Source organism: Colletotrichum tamarilloi (genome assembly GCF_030869305.1).
Source record: "Colletotrichum tamarilloi strain Tom-12 chromosome Unknown Scaffold_15.1, whole genome shotgun sequence".
NCBI classification, from domain to species: Eukaryota; Fungi; Ascomycota; class Sordariomycetes; order Glomerellales; family Glomerellaceae; genus Colletotrichum; species Colletotrichum tamarilloi.
This window is the reverse complement of record NW_026849398.1, coordinates 144214-159020: the sequence shown is the minus strand read 5'-3', so window position 1 is coordinate 159020 and position 14807 is coordinate 144214. Positions and strand designations below refer to the sequence as shown.

General features: G+C 56.8%; 5 protein-coding genes across 5 annotated transcripts; 3 read left to right on the top strand and 2 right to left on the bottom strand.

The window, feature by feature from the left end:
- Positions 1 to 928: 928 nt before the first annotated feature.
- On the bottom strand, positions 929 to 2337 carry CTAM01_05747 (legume-like lectin family protein; the record flags this gene model as incomplete). The annotated part of the gene is made up of 2 exons (XM_060521777.1): positions 929 to 2168; positions 2228 to 2337. The coding sequence occupies 2 exons, from the start codon at positions 2335 to 2337 to the stop codon at positions 929 to 931; spliced, it is 1350 nt and encodes a 449-aa protein (XP_060383446.1).
- A 1043-nt stretch (positions 2338 to 3380) lies between these two features.
- CTAM01_05746 (dolichyl pyrophosphate Glc1Man9GlcNAc2 alpha-1,3-glucosyltransferase) lies at positions 3381 to 5045 on the top strand (the record flags this gene model as incomplete). The annotated part of the gene is made up of 4 exons (XM_060521776.1): positions 3381 to 3457; positions 3512 to 3784; positions 3833 to 4326; positions 4378 to 5045. 4 exons carry the CDS (start codon positions 3381 to 3383, stop codon positions 5043 to 5045), a joined length of 1512 nt encoding a protein of 503 aa, XP_060383445.1.
- Positions 5046 to 5772: 727 nt separating this feature from the next.
- CTAM01_05745 (uncharacterized protein) lies at positions 5773 to 9832 on the top strand (the record flags this gene model as incomplete). Its single annotated transcript, XM_060521775.1, has 7 exons — positions 5773 to 5910; positions 6062 to 6304; positions 6480 to 6658; positions 6719 to 6737; positions 6790 to 6855; positions 6907 to 8642; positions 8692 to 9832. The coding sequence occupies 7 exons, from the start codon at positions 5773 to 5775 to the stop codon at positions 9830 to 9832; spliced, it is 3522 nt and encodes a 1173-aa protein (XP_060383444.1).
- Positions 9833 to 10611: 779 nt separating this feature from the next.
- CTAM01_05744 (uncharacterized protein) lies at positions 10612 to 11778 on the bottom strand (the record flags this gene model as incomplete). The annotated part of the gene is made up of 1 exon (XM_060521774.1): positions 10612 to 11778. One exon carries the CDS (start codon positions 11776 to 11778, stop codon positions 10612 to 10614), a length of 1167 nt encoding a protein of 388 aa, XP_060383443.1.
- Positions 11779 to 12546: 768 nt separating this feature from the next.
- On the top strand, positions 12547 to 13861 carry CTAM01_05743 (uncharacterized protein; the record flags this gene model as incomplete). The annotated part of the gene is made up of 2 exons (XM_060521773.1): positions 12547 to 12693; positions 12758 to 13861. 2 exons carry the CDS (start codon positions 12547 to 12549, stop codon positions 13859 to 13861), a joined length of 1251 nt encoding a protein of 416 aa, XP_060383442.1.
- Between the last annotated feature and the right edge of the window lie 946 nt (positions 13862 to 14807).

The following is a 14807-nucleotide window of genomic DNA, read 5'->3' as shown; positions in this document are numbered from 1 at the left end:
TTTTGGTAGATAGAGATAGTAATGTGTACATGCGCGACGGTGTTCTCGTGTACATCTGTCCGGTTCCTTGGCGGTAGCTGGGAAATCATGCTATCATTAAGATTGTTAGAGTTTCGCGGGCTCAATGAAAAGGGGGGGTTCGCGTCAAGTGTAGACGCCGTAGGCTCTCTGGGAGTCGAAGACTCTCCCCTCTTTTTTTTTTTTTTTTTTTTTTTTGATACGCCCTTGGAACATGAAGCTCGTCTATATTTGGAGGATGTAAGTAAATCCCATGTTTTGTCTCCTTGTCTGGAGGGAAAATAAACAGCAGCATATTCTCCTTTCAGCTTATTCAAACGTCTCAGACATGTGGAGGATGACGAACAGGGAACATTGAACACAATTATTGGTATCGTCAACAGGGCTAGAGAGGAGTCCAGGGAGGGGCGTGGGGCCAGCATACGTTTGCCATGCCGACGTTTGCGAGGGCGGACTTATTACCGATATAGCCTCCCCCTGGGAATGCAGCAGATGAGGAACCTGGGCTTGGAAGCCTTGTGGATGTCTTCATGTCCATTGACTGACCATACGAATCACGGGCATCAAACTCATCCTAGAGAACCCATTTGTCCATCTCATCAGCAGGCACGATTCCACTGCAACGACCGAGACCATATGTTGAACTCTAGACATTTTCGCTTCGATATTTATGTATCTTTACTTCATCCCATCACCACCTCGTCTAGTGCCGCCGGCCACGGCCTCTGCGTATATTCCGTCGTTCATGTCATCACTTCTTATACAAGTGAGGGTAAAGTGCGAATCATCTGACTACCACCGGCCATCGTCATGATGCTGCGAGACCACCACAGCCGTAGCAAGCCAACGACACGTACCAAACGGCATCTCCGCGCCGTCTGCGACCTTCCGTCACCCCTCTCACGTCCATTTACAGGTACTTCTTGGGCATCGAGTTCTTTCTCCTCTTGTACAGCAGGTATCCGACGGCGAGGACGACCTGGGACCCGACAATGACGGCAATCAGCTTGCCGTGACCGGGGGCGGCCTTGACAATGTTGGACGAGAGGGTGGCGTGGTGGCCCTCCATGTAGCCCTTGAGGGAGTGCTCCGTGCTCTTCATCTGGAGGTTCAGGTCGGTGCGCATTGCGCGGATCTCGCGCTCGAGGCCGTTGATGCGACCCTCGAGGTCGTTGATCTTTTCGAGCTTGCGCAGCTCGGTGCGGAGCGAGTCGAGCAACTGCGACGTCTCGGCGTGGCGGTTCTCGGCCTGCTGCCCGAACTTGTTGACGGCGCTGAAGATTGTGCCGAGGATGTGGTTGACGGACTGCAGGCGGTTGTGCAGGTCGGCGAACTGCGCCTTGGACGAGGTGATTGTGTCGGCGTTGGAGTCGGGGATGGCATTGAGGTCAATGGGCTCGTCGTTGCCGCTGCGCGGGTTGCTGGGCTGGCCGTGGTTGGCCTTTTGCTCGTGTGCCTGCTGTTGCTGCTGCTGTTGCTGCTGTTGCTGTTGCTGCTGCCCCTGATTCTGCTGCTGCTGCTCCCCGGCGTGGAGGCTATCGGACATGACGACCATCTTGAAAATCTCAAACGAGTCTGGGTTGTCGGCGCTCGCGGCCGTCAGACCAAAGGTGTAGCCCGTGGGGATCTTGACCTTGTCGCTCTCGAAGCACAGACGGCCGTCAATCTCGACCTTGAAGGCGCGGTCGGTCTGGCGCAGCTTGATCTGGCTGGGACGGCCAAGGTTGCGGTAGTGGTACTGGCAGTGGCCAAAGGCAAGGGGGCTAATGTCGCTCTGGGCCTTGTAGTCGGTGGACCGGTCGTTGAGGAAGCCGCGCACCATACCGCCGGTGCCGCCGTAGCCGTCGACGACGAGGACGAGACCGTCGAAGCGTCCGGCCGTGTATGCGGAGCTCATGCCGACGTCGGCAGAGCCGCCGTTGGTAAGCCAGATGTTGAGGTTGCCGCCGGCGCGCTCGGGGCCGTTGGCTCGGAAGTCAATATCGGCGATGAAGTTCTGGTGCATCACCTTCTGGGTGCTCCAGATGGAGCCGCGCTGGTTGCCAGGCGCCACCGGTGTCAGGATGATCTTGTTGGAGAGGATCTCGGGCTGGTTCGGTTGTCCCTGGAGGACAAAGTTGGGGACGTGGCCGTCATTGTTTGGTGATATGCTGTTGAGGTTAGCTGAGCCTCGGTGGCGCCAAGGGGGGTGGGTTGTTTGCAGTCCTACCTGCCAGAGTAGCCAAAGCTGAGCTCGTTGATGAGGTATTGAGCTTGTGTGAAGCTTGCACCGAGCAAGAGGGCGAGCGTCGAGCTCAGGGGAGCTTGCGACACACGCATCGTGGGTGGTTCGAGGCAGCGCGGGAGCTACCTAGTGTGTGTGGAGATGGGGGGTATCAAGTGCAACAACGAAGCCGGCCGTATGCCCACGAGGACGATCAATTGTATATTAAAATACAGGAATGCAAGGTCCTGCAATGCGGGCAGAATGTAAGAAAAAATGAAAAAAGTGCAGACGACGATGGGATCCAGAAAAGCAGGGGAACAATGTGGTTGGAAACCCGCCCAGTCGAGAAACTCCCAAGCAGGGGTTGATGGTGTGTGTCTGTGGGTTGAGGACAGGTTGGCACTAAAAAGCGTTCAAGACAGCAGCAGCAGCAGCAGCAGTAACAGCCAGTTATGCGGATAAGCTCCTGGGCTGCCCTTTTTGGACGGGGCGTGTTAGCGTTATGAACGTTGGAATCTTGAGGAAAGTCAATTGCACTGCAATCAAATTAGCTCTAGCGGCAGGCCGATGGTATCCCTCTGCATCATCTCAATGTCTCTCAGGTCGTGAAGTCTCGTGATGATGAACTCCAAACCACGAGCTTGGATTCCGTTTCGCTGTCTCAGAGCGTGCCCAAGAGCTTTTGCTGGAGACACTGGCGAAAATAAAGGGATCCTGGTCCACCAACCTGAAGTTGCATGGCCCGAGCTGGAATGCAAAAGGGATTCTGGAAAAGAAAGACACTTTCTGCTCGGTTCCTTCCAGACGTGGCGGGGAGCTTCTTTGCCATTGTCATTGTGGCTTTGAATATGTGGCTTGTATGGGGTAAGGGAGTACGTATCGTTAGAGAGTCCCGTCGCGTCTCCAAAAGACGGCAACTGTGGTTTCACCGCGATATCGCACGGGCCCAGCGTCAATCCCTGCCCATGGCCCCTTCTCAAGAAAAAAAAACCCCCCAAGCTGCAGCTCCTTCCCATTGAGCAGGACCCCTGACGACACCGACCAAGGTGGCCGAAATTCCTCCCACCTCCCGACCACTGACCACTCCAGTGAAGCTCTCACGGCACCGCCCAGATCAATGCGGATTACCTACTGACCGGTTCTCGAACGCGCCACAATGGCCGAATCGTATCCAACCCTCACGCAGTGTGCCCTCGTCGCCGGCGCACTCAAAGTCCTCCTCTTCCCGGCCTAGTATGTGGTTGCTTCCCCTCCAGCTCGAAAGACTCCAGCTGACACGTCGCGCAGCAAATCCACCGATTTCGAAGTCCACCGCAACTGGCTCGCCATCACCAACAGCCTCCCGATATCAGAATGGTACTACGAGAAAACGTCAGAATGGACCCTCGACTACCCTCCCTTCTTCGCCTACTTTGAGTGGGCCATGTCCCAGGTCGCCAAGCTCGTCGACCCGGCCATGCTCAAGCTTTACAACCTGGAATACGATAGCTGGCAGACGGTCTACTTCCAGCGATGGACCGTCATTATTTCTGAGCTGGTTCTCGTTTACGCGCTGCAGCGGTAAGTTTGCTTGTGTAACCGCCGCATTGACTGTAAGCTAAGGTCCAGGTTCATCGACTCTGCCACCGGTCCCACGAGACGGGCTGCCCAAGCTGCCGCCATCTCCATCCTGTTGTCGCCCGGTCTCCTCATCATTGACCACATTCACTTCCAGTACAACGGTGCCATGTACGGTGTGCTCATCCTGTCACTCGTGCTGGCCAGATCCAAGTCGGGCTTGCTGGGCAGCGGATTGGTCTTTGCTGCGTTGTTGTGCATGAAGCACATCTACCTGTACCTGGCGCCAGCCTACTTTGTGTTCTTGCTGCGCGCATACTGCCTCTCGCCCAAGTCCATCTTTAGGATTCAGTTCTTCAACTGCGTCAAGCTGGGCGGCGGCATTGCAGCCATCTTTGGTGCTGCTTTTGGCCCGTTTGCCGCCCTGGAACAAATCCCCCAGATGATGAGCCGACTGTTTCCCTTCTCGCGCGGCCTCTGCCACGCCTACTGGGCTCCCAATATCTGGGCGCTCTACTCGTTTGCCGATCGCGTTCTGATCTATGGTACGTTTGATCACCACAGAACTAATCACGCAATAGACTGACACGTTACAGCCGCACCCCGCCTCAACCTGCCGGTCAAGGCCGAAGCAATCAACAGCGTCACCAGAGGACTCGTCGGAGACACGGCCTTTGCCGTCTTGCCAGAGATCACCCCGCGGACCTGCTTCGCTCTAACGCTCTTCTTTCAGGTGCTGCCATTGATCAAGCTCTTCTTCCAAGCACCCCCCACATGGGATGCCTTCATCGGGGCGGTAACGCTCTGCGGCTATGCTTCGTTCCTTTTCGGATGGCATGTGCATGAAAAGGCCATTCTCTTGGTCATCATTCCCTTCAGCCTGATCGCTCTCAAGGATCGTCGTTACCTTGGCGCGTTCCGGCCGCTGGCGGTTGCCGGCCACGTATCTCTCTTTCCCCTGCTCTTCACCTCGGCCGAGTTTCCAATCAAGACGGTGTACACCATCTTCTGGCTGGTGTTGTTCCTCATGGTGTTCGACCGCTTGGCTCCGGCTTCGCGCAAAGCGAGGTTCTTCTTGCTGGACCGGTTCAGCACGTTGTACATTGCCGTCAGCATCCCGCTGATTTTCTACTGCTCGCTGCTCCACCAAGTTGTGTTTGGGAAGCGATACGAGTTCCTGCCACTCATGTTCACCAGCTCATACTGCGCTGTAGGCGTGGTTGGTAGCTGGATCGGATTCATGGTTGTCTATTTCACGTCATAAAATGTAGGTATTGCTACCTTAGGTAGGCATAGAATTATAGTCGAGACAAATACGGTGAAACTCTTGCGTGCCAGTGCCATTGAGTTGCCGGAGGTCTAAAAGAGACGCTTGGTCCTGTGGGGGCCTAGCTGGCGGGAGCCAATGAAAACTTGCGTCTCACGTGCCTGGAGGCTGACAGCAGCACCGGCTCCACTACAAGTACCTTGCCAGGAGGGAAACTACCATTTTGGAGCTAACGGCTGAGCAGGGGGACCGGGGGTCGTGGGCCATTTGGACACAACCCATTGTATACCACGAACAAGCCAAAGAACAAAACAGACACTTGTCGTGCACAGTTTGGGCGATGCACTATCGGAATTTGAGTGATTGACTGTGGTACAAGGCAATTGCGCCAAAATCACTTACACGGAGCCCGGAGGCCCGGAGCGGCCACGGCGGACCATCCCGGCGTTGATATCATGACCGACAGGCCGCGCTGCGTATCGGTCACACCTGTAATTATGTAGACGAGTCCATAACAATGTAACAGTTTGTATTGGAACGTTGAATCGCGTTTATATGTCATGTGGTGGTAGAACGGTGCTCATCCGGAGCTGGCCCCGAGGAGGCAATTAACGAAAATTAGGCTACCCGCCAGGACCGGAAGACGTGCAAGATATATCACGGCATTAATCGACCAAATCGTGGTGTCCATGGCTAGTTGAGTGCTCAATCGAAAGCCCCAGCCATGGCGAGCCCAACGAGTACAAATTCGCGGGTGGCCGACGCGGTTGTGGGATTCCCGAGGCGGACGGAGTCGTGGCGGGTGGAGGAGGGTAAGGAGGCCTGGTGCGCAGGCGCCTGGGAGATGGGATGCGGAGGCACCGTGGGCCGAACGGGCCAAGCGGGCCAGGACCGCTTTTCACTGGCGCCCTTCTTCTCTTTTTCCCTTTCCTTTCCTCCTCCCCCCCCAAGGCTCACCACTTCCTTTCCCACCTTTTGTTTTTTTCCCCCGTCGTTTCACCCACGACTCGCAGGCTGCGCGTTTTCTCACCAACCCGCGACCACAACCACGAACCATCGATACCGTCATTTATACAGCCATCTCCGACACGTCATCTGCGAGCCGCACCGCGTCCCCCGCGAGTCTCGCGTGTAAGTGCACCCGCCGACCCGTCCTCCCCCTGCCCAACACCCACGACCGCGCCTCCGCTCGCTCCGGCCGCGACCACAACACACCCGCCAGACCGCCACAACGCGTTTCCTTTGCCCAGCAAATGGTCCTCGAGGTTTTATAGGACCACTTGTACGGTTGAAGACAAGGTTGGCTGGATTTCAGCCCCACCGCGCAATCGGATCCTCGAATCTTGGGCCATGCCATTGTAGCCAACCGCCAACATGGTACGGCCTCCCGACGCGCTCTCCGGGATCGCAGATCGCTGACTGGAGGTATAGGTTCTCTTCAAGCGTAAACCGGTGCAGTTTCTAGCCCCCAAGGACGTCAAGGATGATAATTCAGAGGTTCGCAGAGTGACATTCACAAATAATGCGACGAATACTGATGCAGGCTCTCAGGTCTGGCATATCCCACAGACCGGCGAGGTCTTTGCCCAATATGAGGATTATCTTACCAGGTGAGCTTTTTTTGTCGTCACTTTTTTGTTTCCTTTTCGGCTTCAGCTAATGCGGTGAAGAATGGATTTCTACAAACAGGTACGTCCCAGGCCAGGTGGGGCTACGGGCCAAGACTAACCCCAGCGCGTAGCGGCGCTTCATCTGCCAGATCACAGGACACTCAGGCCTGACTTTTTTCGAAGCACTCAAGAGCGAAGTGCGTCCCGCCATCTTCCACTACCGCGCAAACCTGCTGACATGGCAATAGCTCGCCGGTGCCGAGGAGGTGGAACAAGCGTTTCCCGAAGCTCTCAAGGGCCCCGTCCTGCGTCGCGTCCAATTCCAAACGGTGTCCCGAATCGATGCGCTTGTCGACTTGGTGTTTGACGAGTTTAGAGCCGACTACTACCCGGGCGAGGCCGTGACCGTCAGCACGGCGGAGAGCGAGAGATTGCAGGGCGTCGTGCGAGAAAAGACCCGGTTCGGCGGCAAGATTTTGCCAGACGGCACCCAGACCGCCCCCTACACACGCTATACGGTCAGCTTGGAGGAACGCCCCGGGATCGAGGCCGTGGTCGACGATGACCATATTTTCCGCGATCGCAAAATATTTACAAAGTCGGTTCTGCGCTCCTTCATCAAGAAGACGGTGACGCGTGAGGCATGGAACGGAGCGCCGTGGCTCGTGAAGCACGATGTGGCGGCACAGTACCACATCGATTCCCGGGTCCCGCCTCACCTACGCTACGATACCAAGTTGATGGAGAGGAAGCAGCTGCAGGCCCAGAAGCGCGCCAGCCAGACTCCGACGCAGGACGGCAACGGCACCAACGGCGTCAACGGCGCCATCCAGAACGGCCCTACGCGGCTACCCGAGCTGAAGCCCGCATTCAAGGGCCAAAAGGGCAAGCATCAATCGCCAGAGTTCCCTCAAGGCCAGAATGGCTCGCCAAACATGGCCTCCGAGGCCGGCATCTTCCACGCCCCGCCGCACAAGAACCCCTTCCAGCTGCCGCTCAACTTCCGGAATCAACCGCTACCGCACTCCATGACTGCGCCCGAGCCACCGCCGCCGCCGCCACCGCCAAAGTACCCCATTGAGGATCTCCAGGTGCCTCTGAGAGAGGGCGTCGTCAGACCCGCACTGGCGTTCCTCTGCAACGACCCCCCGACTGCCTCCGATGTGGCCGTGAATGGCAACGCCAGCATACGCGACAAGCTGTCGATGAAGTCGATTGGCTCATTCTTGGAGACGTGGGACACCCTGAATGTGTACTGCGAAATTTTCAAGCTCGACTCGTTTACGTTTGACGACTTTGTGGAGGCCATGTCTGTAGCATCAGAGGAGACCAAGGTCCAGCTGTTTGAGGAAATCCACTGTGCGGTGCTCAAGCAGATTGTGAGTGCCGAGGCAGACGGCGGCAAGGTGAACGTCCAGCTGCCCGAGCTAGAGGACGAAGAGGAGGACTCTGAGGAAGACGAGGATGAGGAGGAGACCAAGGAGCCGACCCCGGAAACCGATCGGCCGCCTGCAAGAGCCACACGAAGCAGTCTCGCCAAAGCCGAGGCCGAGAGGCTGCTGGCCGAGGCGAGGGCAGCGGAAAAGGAAAGCCAGAATGCGGAGCCCGAGATCAAGCACCGCGCCGAGGACCTCCTTGAAGAGTACGACTGGATTGAGGAGCTCAGGAAACGCAAGTTCCAAAACGGCGGCTGGGAGAGAATCGTCGTCGGTCTGCTGCACCAGCTCTCCAAAAATGAGAGGATGGAGGAGCAGTGCGAGGATTTGCTCGCCCAGCTATGTCCCCCCGACGAGGACCCTACCCAAGAGACGGTGCAGGAGCACTATGCTCGACTCGACGTCAACTACCGTGTTCAGGCGCTGCAGATCATCTGCATGCTCACAACGCAGACCAAAGCGATGCGTACCTACATGGAAGAATGCAGCGAGCAAATGACGGCTTTCCGCAAGGAAAAAATTGACTGGCAGCGGCAGAGGAAGCAGGCGTAGGTGACACTAGACGTTTTGGTGAAGGCATTACTGACCCCCCAACAGCATCGAGGAACTGCGTGCTCTCAACGACCAGCGCAAGATGATGCTCCCCGACAACATGCCGCCGTCGCCGCCTCCCGAGCCAAAGGCAGACGAGGATGTCAAGATGACGGACGCAGACGAGTCGGCAGCTGACGCCGCCGACGCCGAGGACGAAGTGGCCGACTCTGACGAGGAGGGAGCACCCCGCAGGAACTTCCGCCGTGCCAACGACCGCGCCGCGGAGAGGCAACGCAAGCGTAAGGAGGAGCTCGAGCGGAAAGAAAAGGCCGCCGAAGCCGCAAAGGCACCCAAGCAGTCGAAGCAGTTCCTTAAGGTCCTCAAGGATATCCAGAAGAAGGAGGACTTTATCAAAAAGTGCGAAGACGAGATCGCCGTGATCGACAACGACCTCCGCGAAGCCGACTGTGGCCGGACCCGTGTTTTGGGTAAGGACCGATTCTGGAACCGGTACTACTGGTTCGAACGCAACGGCATGCCGTACGGGGGGCTCCCGGATAGCTCAACCGCTGCCGCCGAGTACGCCAACGGTTGCATATGGGTGCAAGGCCCCGACGAGCTGGAGCGCCAAGGGTACATTGACACCGACCCCGAGTACCAGGCCGAGTACCAAACCAAGTTTTCTATGACGGTGCCGGAGCGGAAGAAGTTGGAAGAGGGCCCCACCAGCGTCTTCAACGCCCATCAGTGGGGCTACTATAGCGAGCCGGAGCAGGTCGATGAGCTCCTCAAGTGGCTGGATCCGCGGGGCTTCAACGAGTTGCGACTTCGGAAAGAGATCGTGGCGTTCCGGGACAAGATTGTTCAGCACATGGAGAACCGCAAGACATACCTCGCCGCCGCGGAGCCCGAGGAGCAGCAACAGCAGGAGGAGGAGAAGGAAAAGGAAGAGAAGGAGAAGAAGGGCAAGAGGCGCGACTCGAAGCGCATGAGCACCAGAGGCCGTCAGCACGAGCCGACGCCCGAACCCACAAACTACCGCTGCCTCGCGTGGGAGAATTCCACGGCCATGGAGGAGCTCGGCCATCTCCACTCGGAGCCGCCGCCGCCTCCGAGACCAAAGAAGCAGACGGCCAAGAAGCGACAGGCCGTGGAGCCGTCGCCCGAGCCCGCGCCCGCTCCCAAGACGAGGCGGCGTAAATAGGCAGAGCACCCTGCTAATGATCGACTGCGGGCTGCCACTGTAGGCAGTCTCCGTCTTCTTTTCTTAACTGTAATTATAGACACGACGATACAAGGGACACTGCTGGCGCGCGGGTTGTGTGAGCCGATTCCCCCCCTCCCCCTCACAGTTAGATATGGTTGGAGTTTTACGAGCCGAAAACGGGCCTGGCTGAAACAAAGAAAAAGCGGTGTTGTTTTTTTGTGAGCAATCGAAAAGGGTGTCGTGCCACACACAGCATGGCCCGACGTTGGTGAAGGATTTCCATTTAGCATTGGGCGGGCTGGCTGTATCTGGGCGGACGGCGCATGTGGTCTCTGCATATTCACTACATGGGGCCAGGATTATAGACTCTCCAAAAGAATCATTTTGATGACGATGGCTTTTTTAATATTGTTACCAAGTGAGTTGCGAGCCCTGGTGATGTATTTTTCTATCGATCAGTCTGGGTGCTGCGATCTTCGCCCGAATCTGGGCCTAGGATGGCGAAGCTCCTCACCAAAGATCCTTGCCGGCATGGGACGTGACATGTATCCTGCTACTGCTCTTTACCTATCTACAGAGTGAGTCTGTCTGCCACGTACCAATTGGGCTCGAGGCTTACATGTCAACACATATCGATACGTCTGCTAACGGAGCGACTAGCTGGGGGGTTCTCAGTTGTGGAGGTTTCAAAAGCTGTGGAGATTTCCACAAGGTGAGACCAATAACAGTGTGCTTCTTGGTACTACCGCCAACTTCTGAGAGTATGACGAGCGACCTCAGACTGGAGTTCGAGTCCCTTCCAGTGTCCTCGACTGCTTGGTGCCGTGCTCGGGTCGGCCTGTCCTTTGTTTCTTGCAGGGATACTCTAGTAGGCCTGGCGCCGAATGCTTGCGCTTTCTTGTTTGGCTTTGCGTGGCTGACGAGTAGCTGCACAGCGAGAGCGTGCGTGAAGATGTCTCGCCGTCGGAGAACTCGTCGTCGGCGTCATAATCGTATTCTTCGTAATCGTAGTTTTCATAATCGTAGTTTTCAGCATCGCAAGTTTCGTCGTCGTAGTCCTCATCTTCGTAAGCTTCATCAGATGCCTCTTCGTCGTCTGCCTCTTCGCAGGCCTCCTCGTCGCACTCTCTACTGGCAGCCACCGGATAAAACCGCTTGCGAGGCATATTCGCCGTCCACTCAAAGTCAGCCTCATCCTTCCACCAGTGCCCGCGGCGCGCCCTCTCGAGATACTTGGACGGAATCTCATACCCGCTCACGCGCGTGGGCTGCTCTTCCGGGACCAAATGCCTAAAGTTGTACCGTCGGGTTTCCTTGGAGAGCTCGTCGGCCTTTTCGTTGCCAAGGATACCGACGTGGCCGGGACACCAGCACACAGCGACCCCGATATTCCTCTTATCCCGCAGAGAGCCGCACGCCTCAAAGGCGCGTTTGACGAGGGGGTCCAAGGCGCTGGGGTACGAACCCTCCGCTGCGGCGAGCGTGTTCATGACGTCTTGACAGTCGGAAAAGACCGTCACCCATCTCAGGTCCGGCATCAGGTGGGCCAGCAGCGTCGCCGTCTCGAGCGCCGCGACGACGGCGAAGAGTTCTGCTTGGCAGGGGTTGTGGCATGCGAGGATCTGGAATGCGCGGGAGTGCCACGGGTCGGCGGGGTCTATACACGGCCACGGCTTCCAGAAGACGGCGGCGCCTGCTGGCGCGGACGGCGTCGAGGGGCCCTTGTGCCAGTTGTGTCCGGGGAACGAGGCGTCGGCGAAGAGGTGGAGGGTGTGTTGGCTTGGGTCCGCGATTGATGCACACGTAGGGCTGATGCGGGCTAGAGGGTTTGGCAGAATGATGAGGTCGCCTTTGAACGTGAGACTGGGAGAGGCGGTGGTCCCCGTTGAGGTTGTCGTATGATCCTGTACCGGAGGATTCGGTGCAAGTGTAGGTGACTCCATTCCGATTGATGACGATGGCTGGGCTATATTTTCGTGAACCTCCATACTGGCCTGTCTTGCGAAGATGAATTCAATTACGAGCAGTATCTAGCGGCCCTTAGATTATGCTCAATGAATACAGACGGGAAGAATGTGAGGGACGTTGAGGACAAGCATCCTGGGCATGGGCGTCCAGAGTCATAGAATTGAGCTCATGTATCTCCGGTGATTATCAGCCCGTCCAATGTGACCCAAGATGACTGCAAATCTTAATCTAGGCAAAGACCCATCATCTTTGATCTCATTGAGAACCGTTATGTCTTGGAGGCTTCGGGTGCACATTGGTTTAGATTCAGGCGAGCAACCTCTTTGGTGGAACGAGTCCATATTATGAATGGACCACATACACCAAAATCATGTCCAACCGGTACATCAAATTTCGCGATAGCTTCATTTCAGTAAAGAGGTGGTCTCGCACGTTGTAATGACGTCATGGGTCAAGGACCCCTACTTTACTGCAGCGAGCTAAACCATTTCCGCTACCAGACCCGCTTCCATCGCATTCCCTTTTCGGAATGCGAGGTTCCGCCTACTGTCTGATTTCATCTCACTCGTGGACTCTCCGCCACGGAGCAGACTCACTCAGCTTCAGCCTGTCGACAGCTTCTCTAGCCAAATGGGCAATCATCTCATTCTAAATGAATTTCCTGGCTCATCGGTGCTCAAAACTCTCACTTCATCCCTCCCCTGCGAACCCCCTTTGAACCACTACACGGGACGATCTCGACGATGCCAGCATCCAACCCCTCCACCTCCCCAGACGCCACGCCTCTGACCCTCCGCTTCATCGATCCCGCTGACCCAGAGCCAAAGAAGAAAAAGGCTCACAGGAAGAGCAGAGGAGGCTGCATACCATGCAAAAGGAGGAAGGTGAAGGTAATTGGTCCCAATGTCTCTCAGTCGAGGTCACCCAGACTCACAAGACTTACACGGGATCCAGTGCGACGAATCAGCCCCCTGCGCGAACTGCATCCGCCGCAACGAACCATGCACACGCCCGCAAAAGTCCTCCGCCCCAGAGACGACGTCGTCCTCATCGCCCGCCGCCGCTGCCGCCGTCGGCACGGGACCGGCACGGCCGGTAGACGCCTCGGGACGCGTGAACCTCCTCCACATGCAGCTCCTCCACCACTTCCAGCATGCGACGATCCCCACCCTCTGCTTCGCCGACGTCTGGGTGTCTGTCCTTCCGCTGGCCTTCCGGGCAGAGTACCTCATGACGGCCATCCTCGCCGTCTCGGCGCGGCACCTCAGCACTCTAGAAGACGCCGTCTACGGGGAAGCGAGCCTGGCTCTCTTGTCCCGCAGCTGCGCGCTCTTTGGCGCCGAACTCGGCCGTGACGACGGGGCTGGGGGAGGGTACGACTCTCTCTTCTTCACGGCGCAGCTTATACACTATCTCACTTGGTGTAATCTGGAGTTCATCGATGGCTCTGACAACACCGACACCACTCTAGACCAGTCCCGGGACCAACTCTTCCTTCTCAGCTCCGGCGTGAGGGTCTTCCTCTTCGGGACCCGGGCGCAGGGCCAAGACAGCATCTTTGCCAAGGCATGGCAGGACGCCCCGTGCGACGCTCTCGACAAGATCGTAGCGGAACAGGGCATGGATCGCGGCCGGATCCAGAGAGCCTTTCTAGATCGATACGATGAGATGACACCCAGAGGCCAACGCACCACCCCGGAGCACCACAGCAACGCGGACCGTCAACGCGCCGCCTTCACCGGCATCGTGGAGCGGCTGTCCGTCATCATGGCCCTCTGGCAACACCGCAGCACGAATCGCCAGCCCCCCGCGACGCCCGACCTCGAGCGGTACGTCCTCGCCTTCCCGCTGTTTTGCTTCGGCCCGTTCCTCGACATGATTGTCGCAAATGACCCGAGGGCGCTGCTTGTATTGTACCACTTTTATGAGACCTCGCGATTGCTTCTCGGGGAGGACGACGAGGAACCCACGTGGTGGGCGTGTGACAGACTCAGTGCCATGCCAAAGATGCTTGAGCAGGAGTTGCGTAGGAAGGGTATACAGCCTGTGGTGATGTGATCCGGATCTCGGGATGAGCCCGTTGTTTGATTCAGGATTATGGCAATTGAGCCAGGGACAGACTTTCGTCACAGCACATTCCTCGCGTGGGGGATCGCCAGCCCTGGCCAAAACAAAAAGACGCTACCAGAAAAGATAAGCAAGAGAAAAACAATGGCCCTTCCAAGGTGGCGAGAAGATTGAAGAATGTATCGTGGAATGCGGACCCAACCATCTATCGAAAAATCGCATACCAACCACCACAGCAAGGGACGTGAGAAAATATTACCGCCTACAATCTCCTCTCTACTAGCAAAGAAGCTTCGTAAGTAGTCCAACAAATCGTTCCACTACCAAGAACGCAATCCTCCGACTACCAGCGAGGCCGTCGCAGACTCTATTCCCCCTCCCCATCCCTCCCTCTTCACGCGCCGCCGCGTCTAAAAGTGTATGCCAGTCCAATGTGGCGTGCCGGAGCAACCCACCCAAAGTTGCCAAAACGGGCCAGCTGAGACGCAGGGAGCTCTCCCGATACGGTTAAAGCGCAGGATAGCTGGGCTAGCTCCCAGGTTAGCGGTACCTCTTTCAACCACCAAACAAACAGCAAAACGCACGACCTTTGGAGGTTGCTAAAAACCCTCCCGCCTGAAACTCTCAGCATTTCTGTATCGGTGGCAGGGCGGGCTAGACGGAGCTAGAACGGGGGATCCACATTCGCGGGGTCCAGAACCGCGCCGGCGATCGCTCGACTTACAAGTTAGACTTCTTTTCTTAGCCCGGCGTCCGTGGTGGCGCTGGCGTCGGTTCCCTTTCTTCACGATAGCGGTCTCGAACAACCAGTGTAGAGTGACGCTCCATTCCGGAGACTTGGTGATATAGTATTGATGAAAATGTTTCTTCTCTGTGGGTATCAAAATAGATGTGACAAAACAAAACTCCGTTTACACACATTTCCTTCCCGTGTGCT